The sequence below is a fragment of the Idiotropiscis lumnitzeri genome, chromosome 13 (genome assembly GCF_059441095.1).
Source record: "Idiotropiscis lumnitzeri isolate Australia: NSW breed Sydney's pygmy pipehorse chromosome 13, RoL_Ilum_1.0, whole genome shotgun sequence".
Taxonomy (NCBI): Eukaryota; Metazoa; Chordata; class Actinopteri; order Syngnathiformes; family Syngnathidae; genus Idiotropiscis; species Idiotropiscis lumnitzeri.
In genome coordinates this window covers 12,353,445-12,375,110 of record NC_142403.1, presented here as the reverse complement: position 1 = coordinate 12,375,110, position 21,666 = coordinate 12,353,445, and the positions used below count along the sequence as shown (strand labels likewise).

The 21,666-nt window shown below is 42.4% G+C and overlaps 1 protein-coding gene across 1 annotated transcript in view; it reads right to left on the bottom strand.

The window, feature by feature from the left end:
* Positions 1-601: 601 nt before the first annotated feature.
* The window catches only part of faf1 (Fas (TNFRSF6) associated factor 1), a 49,846-nt gene continuing 28,781 nt past the window's right edge, over positions 602-21,666 (bottom strand). The window contains exons 13-19 of the mRNA XM_088312733.1: positions 19,217-19,371; positions 15,822-15,958; positions 15,557-15,645; positions 11,872-11,952; positions 11,152-11,229; positions 7,965-8,180; positions 602-1,213 (exon numbers count right to left, since the gene is read on the bottom strand). Of these exons, the coding sequence (XP_088168859.1) occupies positions 1,130-1,213; positions 7,965-8,180; positions 11,152-11,229; positions 11,872-11,952; positions 15,557-15,645; positions 15,822-15,958; positions 19,217-19,371 (840 nt within the window). The 3' untranslated portion in view covers positions 602-1,129. The remainder of the gene's footprint in view (positions 1,214-7,964; positions 8,181-11,151; positions 11,230-11,871; positions 11,953-15,556; positions 15,646-15,821; positions 15,959-19,216; positions 19,372-21,666) is intronic.

Genomic DNA, 21,666 nt, shown 5'->3' with positions numbered 1-21,666 from the left:
ATATCACTCCGCTTATTCTTCCTGAACAAGAGACAGAAAGCTTACGAGCACATGCCCAAAACACTGAGACATAAACAAGCAATACGAGAAACGTGGCTCAGCTCTCCCACCACCGCTCCATTGCTGATTATTAGGCAATTATATTTTAATTTACTGTCGTGGGTCGCACGCAACATGCCGGCCGGCCGGCCAGTTGTAACCTTTCCTGATATAGAAAATATAATCAAGAGAAAGAGGCAGAGGAGGCAGCTTTGTGCGTTGACGCCACCGGGCAGCGAGAATACGTGTTGCTTCTCAATGTGAATTCACGATGGAATGGGTCAATCATCCAAATGTAAAATAAGCTTACTGCCGATTTCAACAAACTTGTGAGTCTAAATTCCTGCAGGAGACAAAATGATGTTCAAATACATATTTTATATTATGTATAGCAAATGAGCACTAATACAGCATCAAACTTAAAAGTACTCATGATGGAAGAAAAATGTGTGTTGGCTTTTGGAGGGGTGGATGTTAAAAGCATATTTGTGGGAGGAGCGTCGGCAAATGGAGATGACGATCGATCGGTTTGGGCAAGTACAGGCGGACATGAGACACCTCGTCTCTTCTCGCTGGCTTTTATTGAATCTTTCAAACGCAAAAACCACGTGGGAACAAAGGAAAAGCATCCTTGGTTGTTGTCAATGAGGCGGTGAACAAGTGTTTTTCCTGTGACAAACGTCTGTCTAGTCGGGATCTCCACGCCGCGTGCGTTTGAGGCCAAGTGAAGTTGACACACACACACGCACACAAGATGTGAAGTGTGTGTGTGTGCGTGTGTGTGTGGGGGAGGCATGGGGAGGAAGAGCAAAAGACAAATTTAGGTTGGGGGGGAATTGTAGTTTTTTTTGGGGGGACGTGGGCTTGGCTGTGTGCTTGTGATATTGTCTTTGCTCCTTTGTGCAACACCTGCACACCAGGCAGTGGTGTGCCATGACCAGGCCGAGAAGCTTACTTGCACTTGAGTGTCACTGCATGTGCATGCCAGTGTGTGTGTGTGTGCGTGTGTGTGTGCATGTTCATGTACTATGGAGACCCAGATGTTTTCGGGCTCATGCTCATGTGTTCGGCCAGTTCAGTCAGTCACTTTCTACTCTTTGGCCTCCAGGAAGAGAGTCTCCTGCGGGAACAACTTGGCTTCCAGTAGAGTTGATCCGGGATTTAACTGGGTGATCTGCGGAGAGACGGAAGAATCAGAGAGTACAGAGAAGTTATCACCACGTCAAAGAAGAAGCATACTTACATTACTAGTGTAAATTTTCCATGTGATAAATTCTGTCCGTGTGTCCTATTTAAGAACATTTGTGTTCAAATGAGAGCAGAAAGGCAAACAAACGACATGCTCCTGACAAGTGGAGAATTTGATCCCTGCTGAAATGACCGCTAAAATACCTTTGTGTCCTGAGTAACAAATATCCATTCCAAATTTAACGGGGAATGGATTCCCAACATTGTGCTTTGGAAATGCGAGGCGGTAAAATCGCTTGTGTGCGAATAATAATAATAATAATAATAATAATTTTCCCTTTATTAGTCCCACAATGGGGAAATTCGAGATTCGAACCCAGGCCTCCGGGGGAGACTGGGTCCTGAACGCGGCGCCTTAGACCACTCGGCCATCCTGGCAGCCAGAGTGTAGCAGAGTACAAAGATGACGGACCTTTGTGTGTTTTGCAGACCCTGCAATGACGAAATTCAACTATGAAACATGTTTTCAGTTCGCACAAGCTATTGTTCCTGCACAGAGGAATGATGCAGCGCCACCCACCATGGAGCTGATCGAGTTAGCCGACATGACGAGGATCTGACCAGTTTTTTTCTTTTTAAACAATCTGACTCTCCCTGACACCCCGTGGGCCTCTTCACTTATGTGAGCTAATCACTGCAGGGGTTGTGTTACATCGGGCCAATCTAACACCTGGGCTGTGTGACGGGGAGGTGCAGCGACAATGAGATGTGTCCGGGGCTTATCTGATGACTGCTGCGTCAGCCCCTCTGATTAGGAACCCTATTCTAAGCACATAGTAGGATAATTAAGCGATTCCCTGTACCTGCTCTCTTGGGTCAAAGGCTAAGCCTCACACAGTAAAGGTTGACCTGACAACAAAACGTGGCAGGTTCACACAAACTATCATAGGCAACGAAACGTGAAATCTGACCATGAACGAGTCACACCTTCGTCTGTCATCGCCCTCCGTGCGGAATAAATGACAAGCAGTGAAGTCCTTACCTTGACGTTGCGCAATCCAGCTCAACTTTTTGGGAATGCATTGTCATTTACAAAACTTGAACTTGGACCACCACATTGTGGCAGCAAGACACTTCCCTGCATGCTCTCACTGGACCTCATTACGTACGCACCAATTTGTGCACATAAACGTGCGTACGCAATAATAAGCAGCATGAGGAGATTTAGGATCCAATTTTAGAATAAATAAAGCAACAACACCTTTTTTGGTCTGCCGCAGACCCACTACCTCGCATATGAGATAGCGGTCGAGATGCGACAAATCGTGGCGTTTGGCTTGGCATTTGCGAAGGCTAATAAACACAGCATTCCTCGTCAAGGCGATCTCCCGTCTTGCTAAATATGAAGCTTTTTTAACACAAGTTAAACGCATTGTGTCGTCTTAAAAACGTCATAATGGTCAAGGTTGCGTGCTTGACATAAATCTTCAGCTCAGACCATACATAAGATATTCGAGTGAACAAAAAATAGTTATTAAAAATTACATTCGAACTGAATAAAAAATAAAAAAAAATAATAGGGTATTATGAATTTGGAGTATGAAATTATTTTGGTATTTATGAAGAGAAAAGGGATCAATACAATCAATATAAACTAGTCCAGTGTGATTGTTGATGCTGGATCGAAAATCATACGAAATTTAAGAAAAAAGAGAAAAGCAAATGCTAATGAGCTCATCCAAAAACAACAGGTCGTTATTTAAAACAGCTATGAAGGAAAAATCCACGAGAAAAGGCAGACTATAAAAGTCTGCCTTGTCTGCCCCCACTGGTTGCACTTATTGTGGTCACACATCAAAAAGTTTGATTCTAGAGGGCAAAAGTAAGCCGTCCGTACGCTTCTTTTGCTCCACAAACTTAGAAAAGTCGCTCCTCAAGTGAAGTCATTTATTCACAAAACAGTTCCACGAAGATTTTTTTTTTCTGCAGCCTTGATATATATTTGAGCATGTGGCAGAGGGGAGGAAAAATGAAGTCAAGTAAATTAAGTGAAGGTGAGGAGGGCATATCAACATCGGGCAAACCTTCGCATTCCCAAGAGTGTTTAGAAATGTCACACCAACGTGCACAGCACTGGCCTTTAACTCCCCCCGTCTTTCATCTCTCTGGCCTCATTTCAACGTGCCATTTAGACACTTGACTTCTCAGCGGGGGTGCCGGGAAGCCCGCTGCGAGCAGGGATGGGCTGCCGCATCACCCCAAGCCTGTCACCTCGTCAACTAGCTCACAGCACTGCGGGGAGCGAAGAGTGCAACGGGTCTGTGTGTGTGCGTGCGCACTTGCTGCAATCATAAGAGCATCCCAACGGCGGGCTGAAGCAAGCAACTGGGCTGCTACCTTTCCTTTTGCCCACCTCGGGAGTGGGGCGTCACAAATGGCTGACATGCTAATAAGACCGGCAGGCTGTTGTGGCAACACAGCATCAGGTAGGAGTAAATGAGGCGTTGGGGTGGGGCAGGTGTGTGTGTGTGTGTGTGCATCAGTCTTTGAACTTCATATATCTGTGTGTGTGTGCGCGCGCGTGTGTTCGCAGCAAAATTTGGATGAGATTTTTGCACCAGGGAACGATGACGAGTGCAAGCGCAGCATCTGACTCTGAAAAGGAAAGTAGGGAAACAAGATGCCACACTGACACAGGAGACGGCGGGCGCCATCGGTGATTGTTTACATTGTTATCCAATTAACAGACCATAAGCATGGAGGCATCTGTCAACAAACAAAGCTGTTGTTTTTCCGCCGCCCTGCCTAAGCCAAACTCTCTCCTCCTGTGCCGCCGCAGCCTCACACGCCAGTGTGCATGAATGCGAGCACTGACTTGCGGTTTGTTTCTCAACCCTGTGTCAATAAAGTTTGCAGGATCTCCCAACTAAAGCCGTGATCCGAATCAGGCGACCATCTGAAGTCAAAGATGGGATTCAAAGAAATGACCGTTCATATATATATTTTGGTTAATGTTTGAAAATATTCCAAGACAATTCAAGGAAATGTTTGAAATATTCTGGGTAACAGTTCAAGGTGGCCGGTTAGCACGTCCGCCTCGAATTGCAAACTGGACAAGATAAACACTAAAAAGAATGGACGGATGGAACATGTCTCCGTTTTGACTTGCATTGTCATTCGCTTTAATCGAACAATATCTTCACAAATGTGGCTGTGGTTGACCATGTCAATGTGACTTAGTTGAAGAGTATGATATCGCAATTCCAAACAACAGCAAAGCAGAACCTCAAGAGCCAAGATTGTGCAAAAACAAATTTCTCTGACATTGTCAGTTGCAACATTTTTATATTTGAACAGGCTGTTTGTTTATAAACGTCTTGTATTGGATAACATTCGTTTTGCAAGTGGTCAAAATATTTAGGCCCGTCACTGTAAAAGGAAGTAGTAAAACTGTCCCCCCCCCCCGAATTTGTAATTAAAATGATTTCAATCACTGTTATAACGAAACCTTAATGTGAATAATTGTTTTGATTGTCATGTAAAACACTGAGGTGGCATTCAGCAATGCTCAGCGTGACAGAAAAGGAAACGCAAAATAAACACGGGCCCTCGAGATGTCCGATCCCGACATAATTAAACATGCAGTGAAATAACGCATTCTAAGAGGCCCTCGTACGTTAATTAAAACCAAATAGCTTGTCCGTTTTGAAACCAGCGTTGTGTAGCGTTTATTTGGCCAATTACAAAATCAGTGGGAGATCATTATCGGCTGCCGGGAGCATCGACAGCACGTAGCGCCGGGGCGGGAACACAAAACAACGGGCGGGTATAGAGAAGTTCAAAAAGGAAGAGGAGAGCATCAGAGACTGAAACAGGAAAAGGGGGAGCGAGTGGGAAAACTGGAAATAGTACGGAGTACAATTATATTTAGAAAAATGCTGTCATTGAATAAGGTAAATGTATAAATAAAAGGGAAATTAAGGGATCATGTTTCAGAGAGGGGGAAGAGAAGGAGAGCGAATGGAAGCTGAGACAAAGAGAGTGAAAGCTGCAGAGATTGCGAGGTGAGGAGGCGGTCGAGGGGAAAATGCGAAGACTGCAGCTTTTAACAAGAAATGATCAGTGCGATACTGCCCGCGGACGTTTAAGAATTTTCGAGAGCTGCTAATGGAGCTCGGCTGTCATCCATTTTTATTTCGAGAGAATGCAGCGGAGGAAGCCACTTTGGATGAATTAAACTACTGTGAAAATAAACTGCTGTAGATGTTTTACTGAAATGTTCGGATAAGGAAAAAAAAAAACAAACAAAACTTCCATACAACAGATGTCAAATCTATTCCAGCGCACTACACGGCTTCTTTTGTGCTGCTGTTTATTGTTTCAGAATCTCAGGTTTTGTCTGAGAATCATGCTGGAAGATTGCTTAGTGGAGTGAGAAAGAGAGTACAGTATCAAGAAGGATGAAAATAATACGAGAGCTCGACAGTGTTTAGCTGGCTGAGGACGACGGGATGGAAACATGTTGACTCGGTAATGAGGGAAGACGACCTCGGGCCTCTCGGCAGAAGCTTGCAGGGCATAAGTAAAAAAAAAACGGGAAAATTGTTGACTGGTGACAAGTGAAACATTAAGTCCCCCCCCCCCCCCTTCTTCAAACTTGCAGACAGTCGTAGAAAGGGTTAGTTTCCTGAGCACGGCTAAGCCCCGTACAAATGATGCCAGTGTAAGGCCTGCTGTAGTGCTGAGGAGATAAGCCACTGGGACCAAATCCTGACGACGAGTCCAAAAACTGAAGATGGATGGGCACTAATTGGCGCCGTTTTCGAGAGGCGGCTTAAGCAAGAAATTCCAGACATTTGATTTGCCTGATGTATTTTACAGACATCTTACAAGTATATTAAGTTAAAAAAACATGTATCTGACTACAACATATCCTTCCGAACAAGCATGCCAAAGCCACTGGGAATGGATTAATTTTCAATTGAAAAAAAAATTAAATCTAAAAAAAAAAAAAAATAAAAAATAAAAAATTTCCACAGCTGTAGCATAGAGAGAACAGAGGATTTGGAAACAAGCCTCAATCACATGTGGGAAAAGTCAGCAAATCACGCATGCCAAAGTGATGTCAGTGGAGACATAGCCTCTCAAAATATCGCTAACATTATTACTGACGACTGTCGTTGTTACCTTTTATTTTGAGTGCTGAGGGGCCATCTCAAAAAGGTTGGTAGGGGGAAGAGGAGCGAGCGCAAGCAAATAAAAGCACGGCACTCGATCGACAAAGCTGTTTTGAAGTCGAGAGAAAGGAGAAGATGTCAACAGTTGTGTGGCATTACAAAAGCAATAGTGCTCTATCCTCTGATCCTGGCTGAGCAACAGTGAGAGCGTCTGGACGGGATGGAGGCTTTCTCTGCTCTGCCTCATTTAATTACAACTCAGAGCTGCGGGATTAGACCAGGGCCTGTGTTCACAGCCTCATACTGGCGCTTCCATTCATCTGCCATCTAGCACTTCTCTCCGCCATCATCCTTTCATGCGTCTTCTCTAACCGGTTCTCCATCAGGCTGCTTCGCTGAGGAATTATTTTCTTTGTCTCAAGCGTTTGTTGTCTCTACTCTTTCTCATGGGCCTCTTCTTGCCTTCACCTTAATGCTGCCATCCTGTTTTTGCTGGAATTTAAGACATCTTTATCAGGATCTGTAACACATTTACTCTAGATTATGAAGAGGACGTCGCGAGAAGTGCGTGTGTTTGTGTGAAAACATCTGTAATTGTGAAGCGTGTGATTGTGACAAAACCGAGTGCGAGCTGTGTCGTTAATGTGGATGCTGACTCAAAGTGTTTGTGCCGTACTGGTCTCGAAAGACTGTCGGCGCACACTGCCTGGGCAAGCCTACACACACATACACCTCAAGGCTGCCACCCCATCCACTCTTGATTAATGGAAAGCTCCGTTTTGTTTCCAGCAGCATGGCTAATTAAACCAGCAGTTAAAACAATGCTCATTAACTCGTTACCATAGAGCGTAGCGACCAAGCACTGTTAATGATTTGGCTGATGCCTGCCGCCAGCAGAAGCAGCACACAGGACGACAACTATTGCTGCTGACAACTGTAGCCTCACAGTCATCGTTGACTGTATTCACAATCGGCACACTAATTGATATGCACTCAAGTAGAGGCTGGACAAATTTGCAGTCAGCTTTTACTACGACTGAAAGGCAGTGATGCAACACGAAGAATAAAAAGTCAATAGCAGTTGCTTTAGAATGAAAGAATAAAAAATACATACGGTACAATTGTGCTTTTGGGATTGCTTAGAACACTCCATACCAAGTTTTACCATGTGGAGATGAGAAAATTTTTTTGCATCCCACTGATTACTATGAAACAGATCTGACCCCACTATATATGAAATTAGCCTTTACCCTGCCCCAAAAAAGTATTAGGGAATTTTGATTAAAAAAAAATTACGACAGGGTGGAAATTATTATTTCTGGAAATGCTAGAGTGCTTTTTGGTAGAACATTTTTCTAGTGCATCTCACTCAAGCGACCCTGCAAAATCATAAACTGCAAAAATTTCAGCTGAGGACTGACTACAGGACAGAACAAACTAGGGTAAAGTCAGCTCAAGTCTCACGAACTTTGCACAAAAAGAGTCCACTTTAAACTCTTAATAATGTGAGCTCTGAAAAACCTCTAATTTCCCACAAGTAAGGCAAACGGCGCAACTCACATTTTTACGAGGGAAGGTGGTGAGGAGCTTGAACTCGTCGAAGGGGTATCCCTTGGAGGCCACAAAGTCGAAGAGGACCTGGAGCTTACAGCTGCCCAGGAAGCGCCGTTCCAAAAACTCGCCACTGGGCGTACGGATTCGCAGCTTGCTGACCTGCTCCACCGACTCCTCGCCAGGCTCGGGCGGTAGGGTCTGCTCCAGTGACAAACGTATGGCCTGACAGAACGCAAACAATGTGGTCAGTACAGCACACTGGGGACACATACTTGATTGTGGTACACTTGGGAAGTTGACCTTTTGTTATAATAAAACGGTAGGCTAAAATGTCGCAAAGCAGAGAACTCGTCCAACCTTTTGTGACCCAACAGGCAACAGATGTTCATTATTTGTCTACGTAACAGCTGCATGTAAACCTAAAACGTCACTTGAACAAAATATAGGCACATTTTCCTATATGCGGTAAAGTTTAAGTGCATGTTGACTGAAGGCGGGGGCTTTACATACAGGTGTTGATGAAAGGAGGCCGGTGCGTATGGCAGGCCCAAAGCAGTACAAAAAGAGCTCCGGCGTGCCGATGAGCGCTCCGAGCACTCCGACTGAGGACACATGGCGTCAGCCAGTCCTGATGGAGACACTTCAAGCACGAGCTGCTGATTGGTTTAGAACAAGGGTCCTGGTGAGCCCTTATCTGGTCTGTTTTAAATGTTTCCCTGCTCCAACACACCTGATTCAAATGAGCAACTCATCAGCAAGCTTTGCACAAGCCGGATAATGATCCAGATCATTTTAATTAGATGTGTTGGAACAAAGCAACATAAAACAGGCTGGAAAGGTGCGTGTAAGGTCTGAACTTGGATACCCATGGTTTAGAACATAGGCTGCGTTTGGAAATTAATGAGAGGGGAGCACGCTCTGCCTCTCCAAAAACACATGCACACTCTCTCTCCAGGAAGGGTACAGGCATGTGATTGATTTTTCGAACACGGCCCCAATGACGATGGTCTCGATTTTAAAACAAATATTTAAAACAATCCCACCTTCAACACACACCTTAAAAAATAAAATGAATTGACATTCATTGACTGATTTGACTTGGAAGGAAGAAACATTGCAAGAAATCCCGCGAAATAGCGAGGCTAAACTGCCATAGATTAAGTTGCGGTCACAAATGAGTGGATTCACAATAATCAAACTGCAACGTAGCGATGGAACACTATACATCAAGAGTCCCCACGGACAAATTAAGAGCAGACAAATTTATTCTATGGATTTGACCTTAACTTTGTACATTAGAGCTCAAACGTGCCTTTGTTGGAACAAAAGGAAGCCATCACCTGTCTGATTTTGCAGCCGAGCTAATCAACTTTGGTGTGTTTGGGAGGCAGCGTTTCAGCTGCCTCCCACTTGGTTCTGCTTCTGCCCCTCAACTCCTCCTCCCCCACCGCTTGTTGTTCCTGTTTGGCCAGCCGGGGAGCATATGCTGTGACAACACGCCCCGGCTTTATTTACACACCATAATGCAATTATATTTCATAAGAGTGTACAACAGTAGCTCATTAGCAGCTTCTGGTGTTGGGTGGGCAGGGTAGCGCTCGTGCCGCACCATCAGCGGCTCCCTCAGGTGCAAGAGATGATGCTGACTGAGTTAAAGGGGCCTCCAGAGACAAACTAACACACACACACACAAATAACAGATTGAGGGTGTGTATGATGGTGGAGGTACAAATGGAGACAGACAGTCAACCACAGACACAAGCATAAACACCCACACATGTGAGAGGTAGCGTCCCTGAAGAAACCACACAACACGCGTCTGGTCGGGTGCAGAGCTTGGGCTGCTTCATACAAATAACCCGAAGCATCTACCTATTCATTTGTCAGGCAAACCACAAAAAGCAAACAAACGACGATTTATGGTGCAACTGACAGCACACCACTATATATGAAGATCTCCAAAAAGTCAGTTAATCATGCCTCCCATGTTCATATTTCGTGGTCTTTTGTCTTCAATGTATACTATAGATTGTCAAAGTCTCAAATATACACACAGTGTTCATATTTGAACAGATCCATCCGGTTGTTTCTAAGTGGGCCAAATCCGCCTTCTCTCTGGTGCTCACCAGGCTCGAGATGAAAGCCTTTAGACCCGATGAAAGGAAGTGCACGAGCACAGTAGTCATACCAGGGTCTAATTTAACCAAACAAGTGATCAATCCCAACAGCAAAATGTGTTTCAGAATCTCAATTTAAAAAAAAAAAAAAAGAATTAGAATTTATCGCAAGGGATAGTCTTCATAGTAAGATGGAATAGCATTTGTATTTTTCCAAGTGCACAACAGTCAGGATAGTATTTGTAAAAAAATGAGTTATCTTCTAAAAAAGTAAAAGACTGATCGTGCTTTAGTACGGTACGACAAACAGTGCTTCATTTGCAGACAGGACAATGGACGCCGTGGAAATGTGATATACTGTAAGTGGGGGCCAGGGTGTTCATTGTTGTAAAAAAAAAAAAAAAAAACGCACACACAGTGATATAATCAAGGTGGCCGGCCAGAGTCTCTTTTGTTGTTTTCTGTTTAACTTAAGTGACAATTCACCTGAGCGAGCTGGGTCACCCAATACCACTCGGTGCCCTGAGGCGCCGTGCTGCTGAGCAAACAGCAATCAGCCGCCACTACGCTATATTACTTCAAAAGGCATAACGGCATTGGTGCCGTCCTCGCACAATTATTGTTTTCCCCATACGCGTGACAGTGTCTGCCTGTGTATGTGTGTCTTAGCTTCTACTTGGCATACAATTATTGTTTTCAAGGGAATATATGTGTTTGCCCACACGCCTGCAAATCTTTTGTTCGCGGTGGCTTCAATATGGGCTTGTGTGCTGTACCGATGCAAAGCAGCTAATGAGAACAATAACTGTGTGTAAAGTTGGCTGATATCTGCAGGGAGAGGCCTCGCTGTAATTAAACCATGTTCTTCTCAAAAGGCTGTGTGCCTGATCACCTCTACACACTGGCAAGCAACAAAACCACAATTTAATTGAGTCATTGCTGAGAACTGACAAACACAAAACAATCATCAAAAAAAGAAAAAAAAAAAACACCAGCATGGCAAAACAGCCTGCATCCGTGAAGAGAACATGTGACCAAAAGTGATAATTATCTTATATGAGCATGATGAAAATAACCTCCTTCTCTTCCTCCTGCTCCTTTCTCATCTGTTCCAAGCGAACTTGCTCAGCCTCTTCGCGCTCTTGAGCTTCCCTCTGAAAAGGAAACAAATCATTTGATTAGATGGAAATAAGAGAACCAAAAGATGTCAGAGGCGGAAAATGCTGATTTCATAAACGTAGTATTGTTTATAATTGTTTAGAGATAATAAAACTCAAACTTTCAGTGCATTGTGATGACTAAAGGACTTAGTTGAATACAAATTACGGATTTGTCTGTCATTAAATTCAGATTTAGTAAGGAAGTAATCTGTTGCCTGTACAATTTAAAAAAAAATCTAAAACGACAACTGTATAAAACACCACACTTGAGTTTAATCACACATGTCATAGAGGTACAGAGCTTAACATTTATGAGGACACCCCCACATTTGTCTGAATGCCAACAAGATTTTTTTAATGAGCACACAAATCAAATTTAGATTCAGAACATTTTATTCATCGCTGTGGAGCAATTAAGTTTATTTAATAATAATTAATTGCATAATTGCAGTTCACTAATTTGTGGATTTTTTTTTTTTAATTAACATTTTTACATTTTCGGAAAGGTGACTCTGAAGACATCTTTAAGGCTTTTATCATTTCTTGCATATCATTAGAATGTCCAACGTCGACGTATATTTATTGCTCCAATCGGGCCAGTGTCAGTGGACCGACCTACTGGCATTATTTTCTAACCTTCTTTCGGTCCGCCTCCAAAGACAGACGGTAGGCCTCGTCCTGTTCTCTCTTCACCATCTCTCGTGCTTCACGCTCGTCCTGTGTGGAGACGGCGCACACACACACACACACACACACACACACACACACAGACAAAAACATCTGAACCAGGGTGGTGGGTGTGGAACCAAAAAGAAGCGAGGCAAAAAGAAAGCACAGCATGTCAAGTGTGGTTGCGTACAAACACCAGATATGAAAGAGTAGCAACAGAGGGGAATTCATTGTGACCAGACTGTCATTTATCAGAGTCTGAAGCGCTTTTATGATTCCTCATCTCAGTTCCGCCATCCCTTTTCTCTTCTATTCCCTCAGCTTCTCTTCCTGTTTGTACAGAGGGAAGGGGACAGGCGGCCTTTCTCTGTGTACCTGCTGCGGCTGCTTTAGAAATACTGGGACTAAATAAGAGAGTCTATTGTGTTAAGAGTGCACAGCCATTACTTTTCTTTTTTTCTGAGGGCTCATGCGGTGTGCCTGGCCGGATATGGCAAAGGAAGCTCATTGTGATGAGCGGAGGGGGCCACAGTGAAGCTAAACAGTGGGCAAGCAAAAGGACAGTGTGTATTGTTGCTATGAGTCGGCACATGCAAAAGATACATTTGTGCTCCTGGCACACATAATGGACCAAAAAAAAAAAAAAAGTGAAAGGAAACTGTAAAAGAGTGGCAGTAGGGCAAGCATCAAAAGACGAGACCGCCAATGCACTGGGTGTGACTCGCGCAAACGAACGGCACAGCTATTCATTGTATGGATTTGTGTTATGCAGATCATCAGGCAAGTTCAACATTTGAAACACCGGACCAGACAAGGCAATCTGATCAAAAAGGCGATTTCAAACTAAACTTGAGTTCACTAATTAGTTTGATGGGTGCATTATTGCATAGTGTACGTAGAAGGATACAAAATAACTCCTATAGTAGCCCAGTTTTTGGAAGCACAGTTGTGAACCGCCTCTGTTTTAATTTGATTTATCATAGCGCCATCATTACTGCTAAATACCACAAGATGATAACAGCTGACATATTTATTCTTCCTCACATTTTCTCATCGCTATTTTCTCTGGCTTTCTGCCCTCAGCCTCTACTGTCTCTTCACCTCAGCTAAACCGATTGAAGAAGATCCTGCCAAGTCTCTGTTCTGTTCAATATTTTTTCCATTGAGCATCACTTTCCAACCTTTATTAAGCCAGTTCTGCAAATCCTCACTAAAAGTATGAATATTGAAAGAATGCTCATGATGAATTTATGACAAATTGACATCCTTGCAGAACGGCATGACTTACTCGGTTGCATGAATGGCAACAGGTGGCTACACAGGTTTATTTACCTCCTGCCAACCAGACCATTGAATTGTTCTGCCACTCACTTTACGACGCTGGCATAGACAGAGGAACAAAGATGCAATATATTTGTAATTAATGAATCCTCTTCTGATTAATTGAATGACAATGGATAATTTCACGCGTCACCTCTGATGAGCTTTGTGACGTAGCACACTGGGTGGGAATCGCAAAATTAGACAGTTTTTTCTTTGCCAAAGTGAGGTTCAGTTTGTTGTGTGAGTTACACTACATTGGTGCAGTGTAAATAAAATGGACTTGAGGCACTTTCAGAGCAGTTGTATTTTCCATTCGGGTAACCTTTGACTAGATTTATCATATTACAGTGAAAGAAGAGCCTACCAGAAAATCAAGGTGACACACTTTGAAAGTGAATTTATGACAAAAACATTAGGCCAGATGATAAAAGTCATTACGTCAATTGAGGACATTTTTTTTTGACAATGCCTCACGTTGGTTACTTTTAAAGTAAGATCCCAACATACTGTTGCTTGCGCTTTTTGCAATATGTCAGCATAACTAATCCATCCTGACCTGACCTCAGCACCATCAAACACCTTTGGCATGAACTAGAACAGAGAATGAGGATCCAGGATCCCTCTCAAGGTCAACATCGGTGACCTCTTAACTCAGAATTGCTTTTCTGGATGAATGGACAAAAATTCAATACAAATCTTGTAGATAGTTTCCCCAGAAGAGTGGATGACTGGACAATGACAAATGCAGTGAGTAGTCAGTTGATGAGTAGACTAGACTTCCCTTTATTAGTAGATAGAAACCAAGATAAAAATACAGACAACCACTGGAATGACTTTGGAGAAAGTCAGAAGTGCTTAAGACACAAAGTGGCTATCCAGCTGCTCCATTCTTAGACACTGTCAACATGGAATGTCTGAGACGAGTGCACGTCTGTGTTTGTGCTGTGTCGGAGTGGGAAACTACAGAAGAACTAACACTGCAGTTCACCTCCAAAAAAATACGACCAATAGTTGGAACAAGATGAAGTGAGGATTGGAATTAAAGCAATGTCATGGCTGAATTCACCCATTCGGCTCTGGAGATGGTAATACGTCCTGTCAGGAAGAGGATTGACTCAATTCCTGTGGTTATTGGGACTAATTGACAAGCACACAGCTGCATTAGGCTTTCAAAACCATTCAAAACTGACGCCGTCTTCATGTGACATTGTACAAGCTATTTCCTTCAGGCGATCTGCACCTGGGTTGTTTTTGTTTTTTTCAACGAAAATACCTCCTAAGCACAACTTTACTGTACATTTATGCCTGTTTCTTAACTGTCCAACAGCGCTAATGCACGTTGATGCATTCATTATTAAGCAGCACAGAAGAGCAGCTTCAAAATGTTGTTTAGTGCAGTGCAATTAAAAAAAAAAAAGAGAGGTGTAGTAGATTTTTAACATCAATAAAAATGTCAATGTATTTGCCAAGCATGGAAAAAATGGGTGCAATGTTACTGGATAATATTTGGTTAACATAAGATTATTAGTCCTACTTGATCATATATTGACAAACAAAATAGGGAATTACATTTTTCTTTAGATTTTTTTTTCGTATGAGAAAGTTGACTGCTGATGCTTTTAACACACATGTAAAAGTAAAATGTATTTCATACACATATACAGACACATTTACATGAATTACTTCTTGTCACATTGTGTTGATCAACTGAGGTGTGACTAAAGTGGGGAAACTCTAAAATGATGCCAAAGCATTGTTGCCATTGAGGTGACACAAAAAAGTAGCTGTCACCAAGTCATTCATTATCAACGACCAATGCCACTCCTGAGCTGCACTTTCCAGAACTGACATGCAATGGCGTTGAAATGATCATTGCTGCTCACTGACTATTTGTTGAGCTCGCTAATACAGAGTGACATCTGTCATTTATAGATACAGTAGTCAAAATAGAAGCACACTGGCAAGTGTGGGAACGCGTCTCCAAATGAGAACCAAAGAGGAATTAGCTGAAACTAATTAGTTGCGCGTCATTTCAGGTAACAAATGCCTTGCGCTCTGCTCAAGCGTGTTGCCATTCAGACACCAGGCAGTTCCTTCTAATGAACGTGTACAAAGTGCCAAAGCAGAAAGTTTGGATACAATTTTGTGATTCCAATGTGATACCGCTGTATGAGGTAGCAGTAAAAAATACGGCATTACACATTCGCCAGGCTAATGTCTCGCTGCCATTGGATTCACCAGTAGGTAGCACTTTTGAAATGCTGCCCAAGGTCCACCCACATTTCACACCACCTCCAAAGACAAGACCAGCGCATGCATGTGCCTTTACCTCATCTTTGATGTCCTCTTGTTGCTGTGCTGTGAAGATTTCCATTGCGCCCATTAACCTCATCATTAGCTCGTCCACTGTCGTATTACCTGAGAATTGGCACAATCGGACATGTAATGAATCTCTTAAGAAATTTCAAGCAGCAAAAAGAGTAGTTGTTGGAAAAAAAACCCCTGGAAACCGAAACAGAGACTGATGCAATGTGCCATGTCATTAGACTAAAAACTGAGCCTTTGTTGAATTTATACAAAACTGCGACATTTACCTTGAATAACATTTAGAACTTCATTGGAGGTGCGCTTCCCCATGACTATAAGGAGTAAAGGGAACTGGTCTGTCTTGTATGTGCGTATAGTCTGTGTCACCACACTGCCAAAATGTCTTGTGCACATGGTGAGTAGCCTGAAAGACAAAGACAAATGACACTTGATGCATAATTTCCACATTATTTTGAATCATTTATTCTGACAGTCAACACAATTACATACATGTTAAGTTAAAAAAAAAAGATAACTAAAAGTCAATAGTACAAACAAACACGGATACACAAAAACATACGTAAGCTCAGTTCAGCATTCTGACCTCACATAATTGAGAAATGCACACAACTGGTGGCATTATGGACTTTAAAACCAATTCTGCTTTTTCTTATTCCATCAGAGTGACACGCTACCTCAATTGGGTGAATTAGTATGCCTTGCCTGGCTTCCAGAATTGATAGGGTAAGAGAGGATTTCGTATTCCATTACAAAGAGGGAAGTTTTTAAATTAACATTTCAAGCAGGGAAAAGGGTAGCAGGCAGCCCGAGCCCGCCGAGCTCCCTCTAAATGTCATAATATTAATGAATTGCTATAGACTGAATGCAAATATAGATTACTTTCTTCCTCCTGCCTTTTAATAAGATCTACTTTAATAACTGGCTGGTAAAATAGAGGGAAGTAATGGAATGGAAGGAGAGACAATGGGTCAGATGAGGGTGATGAAGTTGAAGGATGCCGCGTGGGAGGGGCCGCAGCTCTTGAAAACGCTAACGCGTTACTTGCACCATAGGATAAATAGTGCTACAGCACAAGCTTGGAGTCGTACAAATTGCACCCAAGCATTGTGTGAATATGGTTATAGATTAATGGATTGGGGGAAACAGTACAAAAGTTGGACTAAAGGATGCACTTTTTTTTTTTAGCTGGATCGAGGCTGGGATATAATTGGTGAACTCTGAGTGACCTGTATTTAGCAATGAAGAGGTTGGGTACCCTAAATCCTACTGATCATTTTGCCCCGACACTTATCCCCCGTATAGACCACGGCCCAGGTAGACCATAACAATAGCCTGTGGAGAAACTTTAACCTGTAATGAAAGAGCAGTGAACAATAGACACTAACTTGAAGGGTAACTCAATCTAAAATCTCCCATCAAACACAAGCAATGCTGCTTTAGTCACCCATCTCAAAGTCAAGAAAGTGAAAAATCATGATGAAAACGCAGTATTTCTGGAATCAACATAAAAATAAAGAGTTTGGCTACTTTCTGCAAGCTGTCATGCACTCAGGCGCAGTCATACTGAAGTAGAAAAGAGACTTTGTCAGACTGACCAAAAGTCTGGGGAAAATGATTAATTCATTTCATGATTAAGATGTATCTCATTCTGTCCAGATGTGTGTCAAGCTATCGCAAATCTGATGTGAACATTCGCTTATTTGACTTGGTGAATGAAGAATGTAGCAAAGGCCACACCAGACCGATGGCTTACTGAAAGCTTCAGGGCAGGAGACACCTGCGCTGAACTAATGGGAGTTTCAGCCTTTGCTCTATTGAGAAATATGATCGGCAACTTCCAATTTTTATTTATTTATTTATTTTTATTTTTTACACATCCCCACCTCTTGTTGAAGATCCAGACAGCTAAAATTGTTAATGTTTCCCTGCTTTGTCTCCTTTCATTTCTTGCCATCAACTTGATGACTGGTGATTTGAGTTAGACCGGCCTTATGCTTCACTGAGCAGGTGATGACTCACGCTAAGTACAGTAGTAGGTCGACCTGCAGGGCATATTTCTGACAGCTACTTGTACTGGAATTGCTCTGAGAAGTGGATGCTCTGACAGCGTACCGTGTCATAAGCACAGTGTTCCTGAAAGCAAACGGACACGTTTTGATTGCAAAGACAGCTTATCCTCCGTCTAGACAAGTTATGCTTTCAGATAGTGGGACGTCAAGAGGAGAAGTCAAGCAAAAGGAAGATGGATTGTGTTTATGAAGAACAAGGCAAACTCCCAAGCAAATCTGGCAAGTGACTTGCTGTAGCGACCCCTGAAGGAGACAAGCCCAAAAGTGGAAAAAAAAAAAAAATTTAAAATAAAAAAAAACATTATAGCAGTGAAGGTTCTAGTTGTCCTTTTCAGGGACACATTACAAGATTGTTTTAAACTAATACTGCAAAGCAACAACAGCAACTAAAAAATATATCTGCAAACCACACTAATAAAAATGTTGTTCCACTGGAGATGATCAATATTTGCCAGGTGACAGGAAACGACAGCACAATATATAAGACTCATTTCCCATAGGCGACAATTCAACGACCATCCAATCAGAGAAACTGCACTCATGTATAATTAATCTTCTAACTGGCCGGCCTGAGAGAATACAGAGTGAAGACGACACATTCCAGTATCAGCAGGTTTGTCACACGCGCACACACACAAACACACGCATACACAGCATAACTGTGTGATTGACGCCAAACAGCAGACACTCTGGATCAAGCCGGGAGCGTGAGAATGCCGAGACGCCGTGTTTGTGAGAGTGAGCGAGCGTGCATTTGTGCATGCATGCGTTAGCAGCGAAGCTGTGACTCGCTGTGTGCGATGAAAAGCTCCAGATGTTGCCTGCCTTTAATGTGCAATAAAAAGGCTCAGCTGGGGCAAAAAGCAAAGGAGAGAAAGGAGCGCGGAATGAAGGAAGGAGGGCATTTCCTTCAAAGAAATAATGGAGGGATGAGGTCAGGGTGCGAGTCTTTCTTAAACGGTTCCTACCAGAGGGCAGGCTTAACTCAGGGGGTTGTCGGGAGTGGGAAAACACTTGGGGAGTGAGATGTACAAAATGAAAATTAGGAAAGAGGGAACCACTTAATTGCCCGAGGAAATAATGTGAATTATGCATTTCAGGTTCAAACTGGCAGTGTAATAAAACCTTTCCAAACTGTTTAGCTCTTTTCAAGTGAGATTTTAACACTGTCATCTACATGGTAAAAAATACATAATAATGGATTAATTCATATTATTATAAATGATTCAATTCTATAGTTCATTTTCAACTGTTGACATCTTGCACCAGTGACACATGAGAAATGTTCATCATTGACATTTTTCCCGAAAATTCAATTTGAACTCCAAATTGCAGCACTTTGGGGGGGTTTGACTTTGGAAGTTCCACTGAATAGTAGTGACAAATATTATTCGTCTTCTGCACAAGAACTAATATAAATAATGTTTGATGGCCACTGAGTGGGGCCTGCAGTGATTCTGGATAGACGGAAAACTCTGCACACAGTTCATTTCAAGCAGTGGACTCCACTAGGCTGCCAGCATATTGCATATTAATTTAACCGTCAACAATGTGACACATTGCACTCGCAGCCGTCGAGGTGACTTCGCTACCTGGCTTTGTTGGCTTCTTTAGTAACGTCCCAGGCCCATGTGATAAAGTTCTGGCTCAGGTAGGAGATGATGGAGTCAGCACACATCATTTGGGAACAGAAGACGTTGCTGAGGACACTGTCGTCATTGTGGAGGTAGATGGCCAGCAGCTTTCTCTGCAAACAAGACTAGTAGTTAAAGAATTCTTTTCATATGACTTGATGAGTAGTCAAATCAGAGTGGCATAAGCATAGATTGGCCAGCAGGTGATGGGACCGCATGGCATCGATGGAGAAAGGCAAGGCCACCACTGGCAAATACTACACGCAATCAAGTGGAGGGTGGTGTAAATAAAATCTCTCTCGGAGGCATCAAAGATATGGAGAAAACAAAACAGACAGATCACTCTATTTATTTTACACCAAATGCCAGCAGCCTACTCAGGTTAGTAGCGGCAGGGGCAGACAATATTGACGAAGCTCCAAATCCAAAGATATTGACACCATGCTATAAGCCCAGCATTCTCCCTGTTGACTATTTAATTAAAAAACAAACACACCCACAAGTAGAAGAAGGTTCTAAAGGATAATGTTGGAAATAATGCTCTCTAAATTACATGTCACTTCGCTTGCAATGAAAAGAACAAATTGAAAAATTCTTGGTTGATTTTTTTTCTTTTTCAGGGAGCGTCACAAGGTCCCTTTCTCAGGAGTAGTAATCTAGGCTACATACAACAAAAAGCAAAAAAAAAAAAATCTGCACAGGGTGTTAAACGTGAGGGAGAGTGAAAGACCAAGTTGTGCTATACTGTGGCCTCTGTAGAATAGGAATGGGAGCGCACTGCTGTGTTTGCTCAACGATTAGTGCTTTAGAATAATCTCCAGAGCTCCTAGAGAGAAGGAGCCGGGGACTTATTCATCGGGCCGATTCAACGGCCTGAAAAGATTAAACACTCATGCTGAGAAGACAAGCAAATTCAGTCTTGAGTGAGGAATGAGTGAGAGAGGGGAGGGTGGACTTTTACAACACGAAAGGGGGGAAAAAAACGACAAAAAAAAAAAAACAAAACAAAACAAAACCCAACAACCCGATACATGGTCAAATGCTGTTATCCCAACACATGCACAAAACCAAACTCTGTTGCACCCACCGGGCGAAGTACTCACATTTGCACACATGCATGCTCAATTAGCGCAAGTGCAAAGACTAATCAAAGTGGTTATTTGGGCCAACTGAACTCCTTCATCTTGGCTAAACTGTCCGTACCCTTCTGTTCTGCAGCCGCTTTCAAGTTGGATCTTTTGTATTGCCTGTCTTAGCAGGGAGGAGCAAATCCCCGTTCAGCTAAATTACTAGGTCCAACCTGCGTTAGACAGTGACCCCATAGCCTTTCTTCACACCTGCTCACCTAAATCTGAGCTTGCTTTGTGTGTGTGCGCGTTATCTACAGGTTTAACAGAAAGAAGCGATGTTACACTTCCTCGAGATATTGATAGTAACTGAGCTGTTGACATTTGGTACAAAGTCCATTTTTTTTTTTACAAGAAAATGAATAGCGACTATCTATTGTATTCTAATTCAATTCAATTGAATATATTAAAGGCTACCCAAATACCAAGGTTAAATTGACTACATTTCCATTATTATCCCAACCAACCCAACATTGAGTTGATGCATTCTGTATTAAAGTACATTGTAAGCGACTACAGAACGCTACAAACGTCTTTAGGTCAACTACGAACGAGAATGAGTGAACCAAATAATAAAAAATAAATAAATAACTTTAATATGAAACCAATACATCGAGAAAGCATAATTAAAGTTGTCACACGTGTGAAAGTGTACACAGTTGCAGCAATATAACATTCTGATTGTTTCTACATGAAAAAAAAAAAGCGGCCAAATGCTGGACTTTCTTCTAAGACATTAATATATGAATTTTGCGGGATCTCTGTGAGAAAGGACATTCTGTTTTGAGACTTTTCCCATATTGAATATTAAATTGTATATACGTGTGTCAATAGATGTCCTCAAAATTAACCTTTAAACTGCATTCAAAGAATGCTGTGCCTTACGACCTTCTGACCAGGAAAGGGGAAATTAAATCAATATTACAATTGTTGGACAAGCTTTGACATGGCTGACAATTACTGAAAAATAACATGGGTAGTCATAACAGGTGGCCGTTACTTATCGAACAGCACAGGCTGGGTTGGATTATTCTGCTAATACCGCTGACACTTGCCAGACACTAAAATATATATAGGGATAAATCATCCTCTACCATGTGGCAAGAACAGCGGCTTTTTAAAAAAAATGTGGATGGTGTATAAATGGCAACAGATAAGAATCAGGTGTTTGGCAAGTTTTTAGGGGTATTTAATAACTTCTTAACCAACTGCCAGCGCTTGATGCTGGATTTTTAAAGAACACTAAGGGACGCAGTGGGAATGACAGCAAAGAGCAGATAG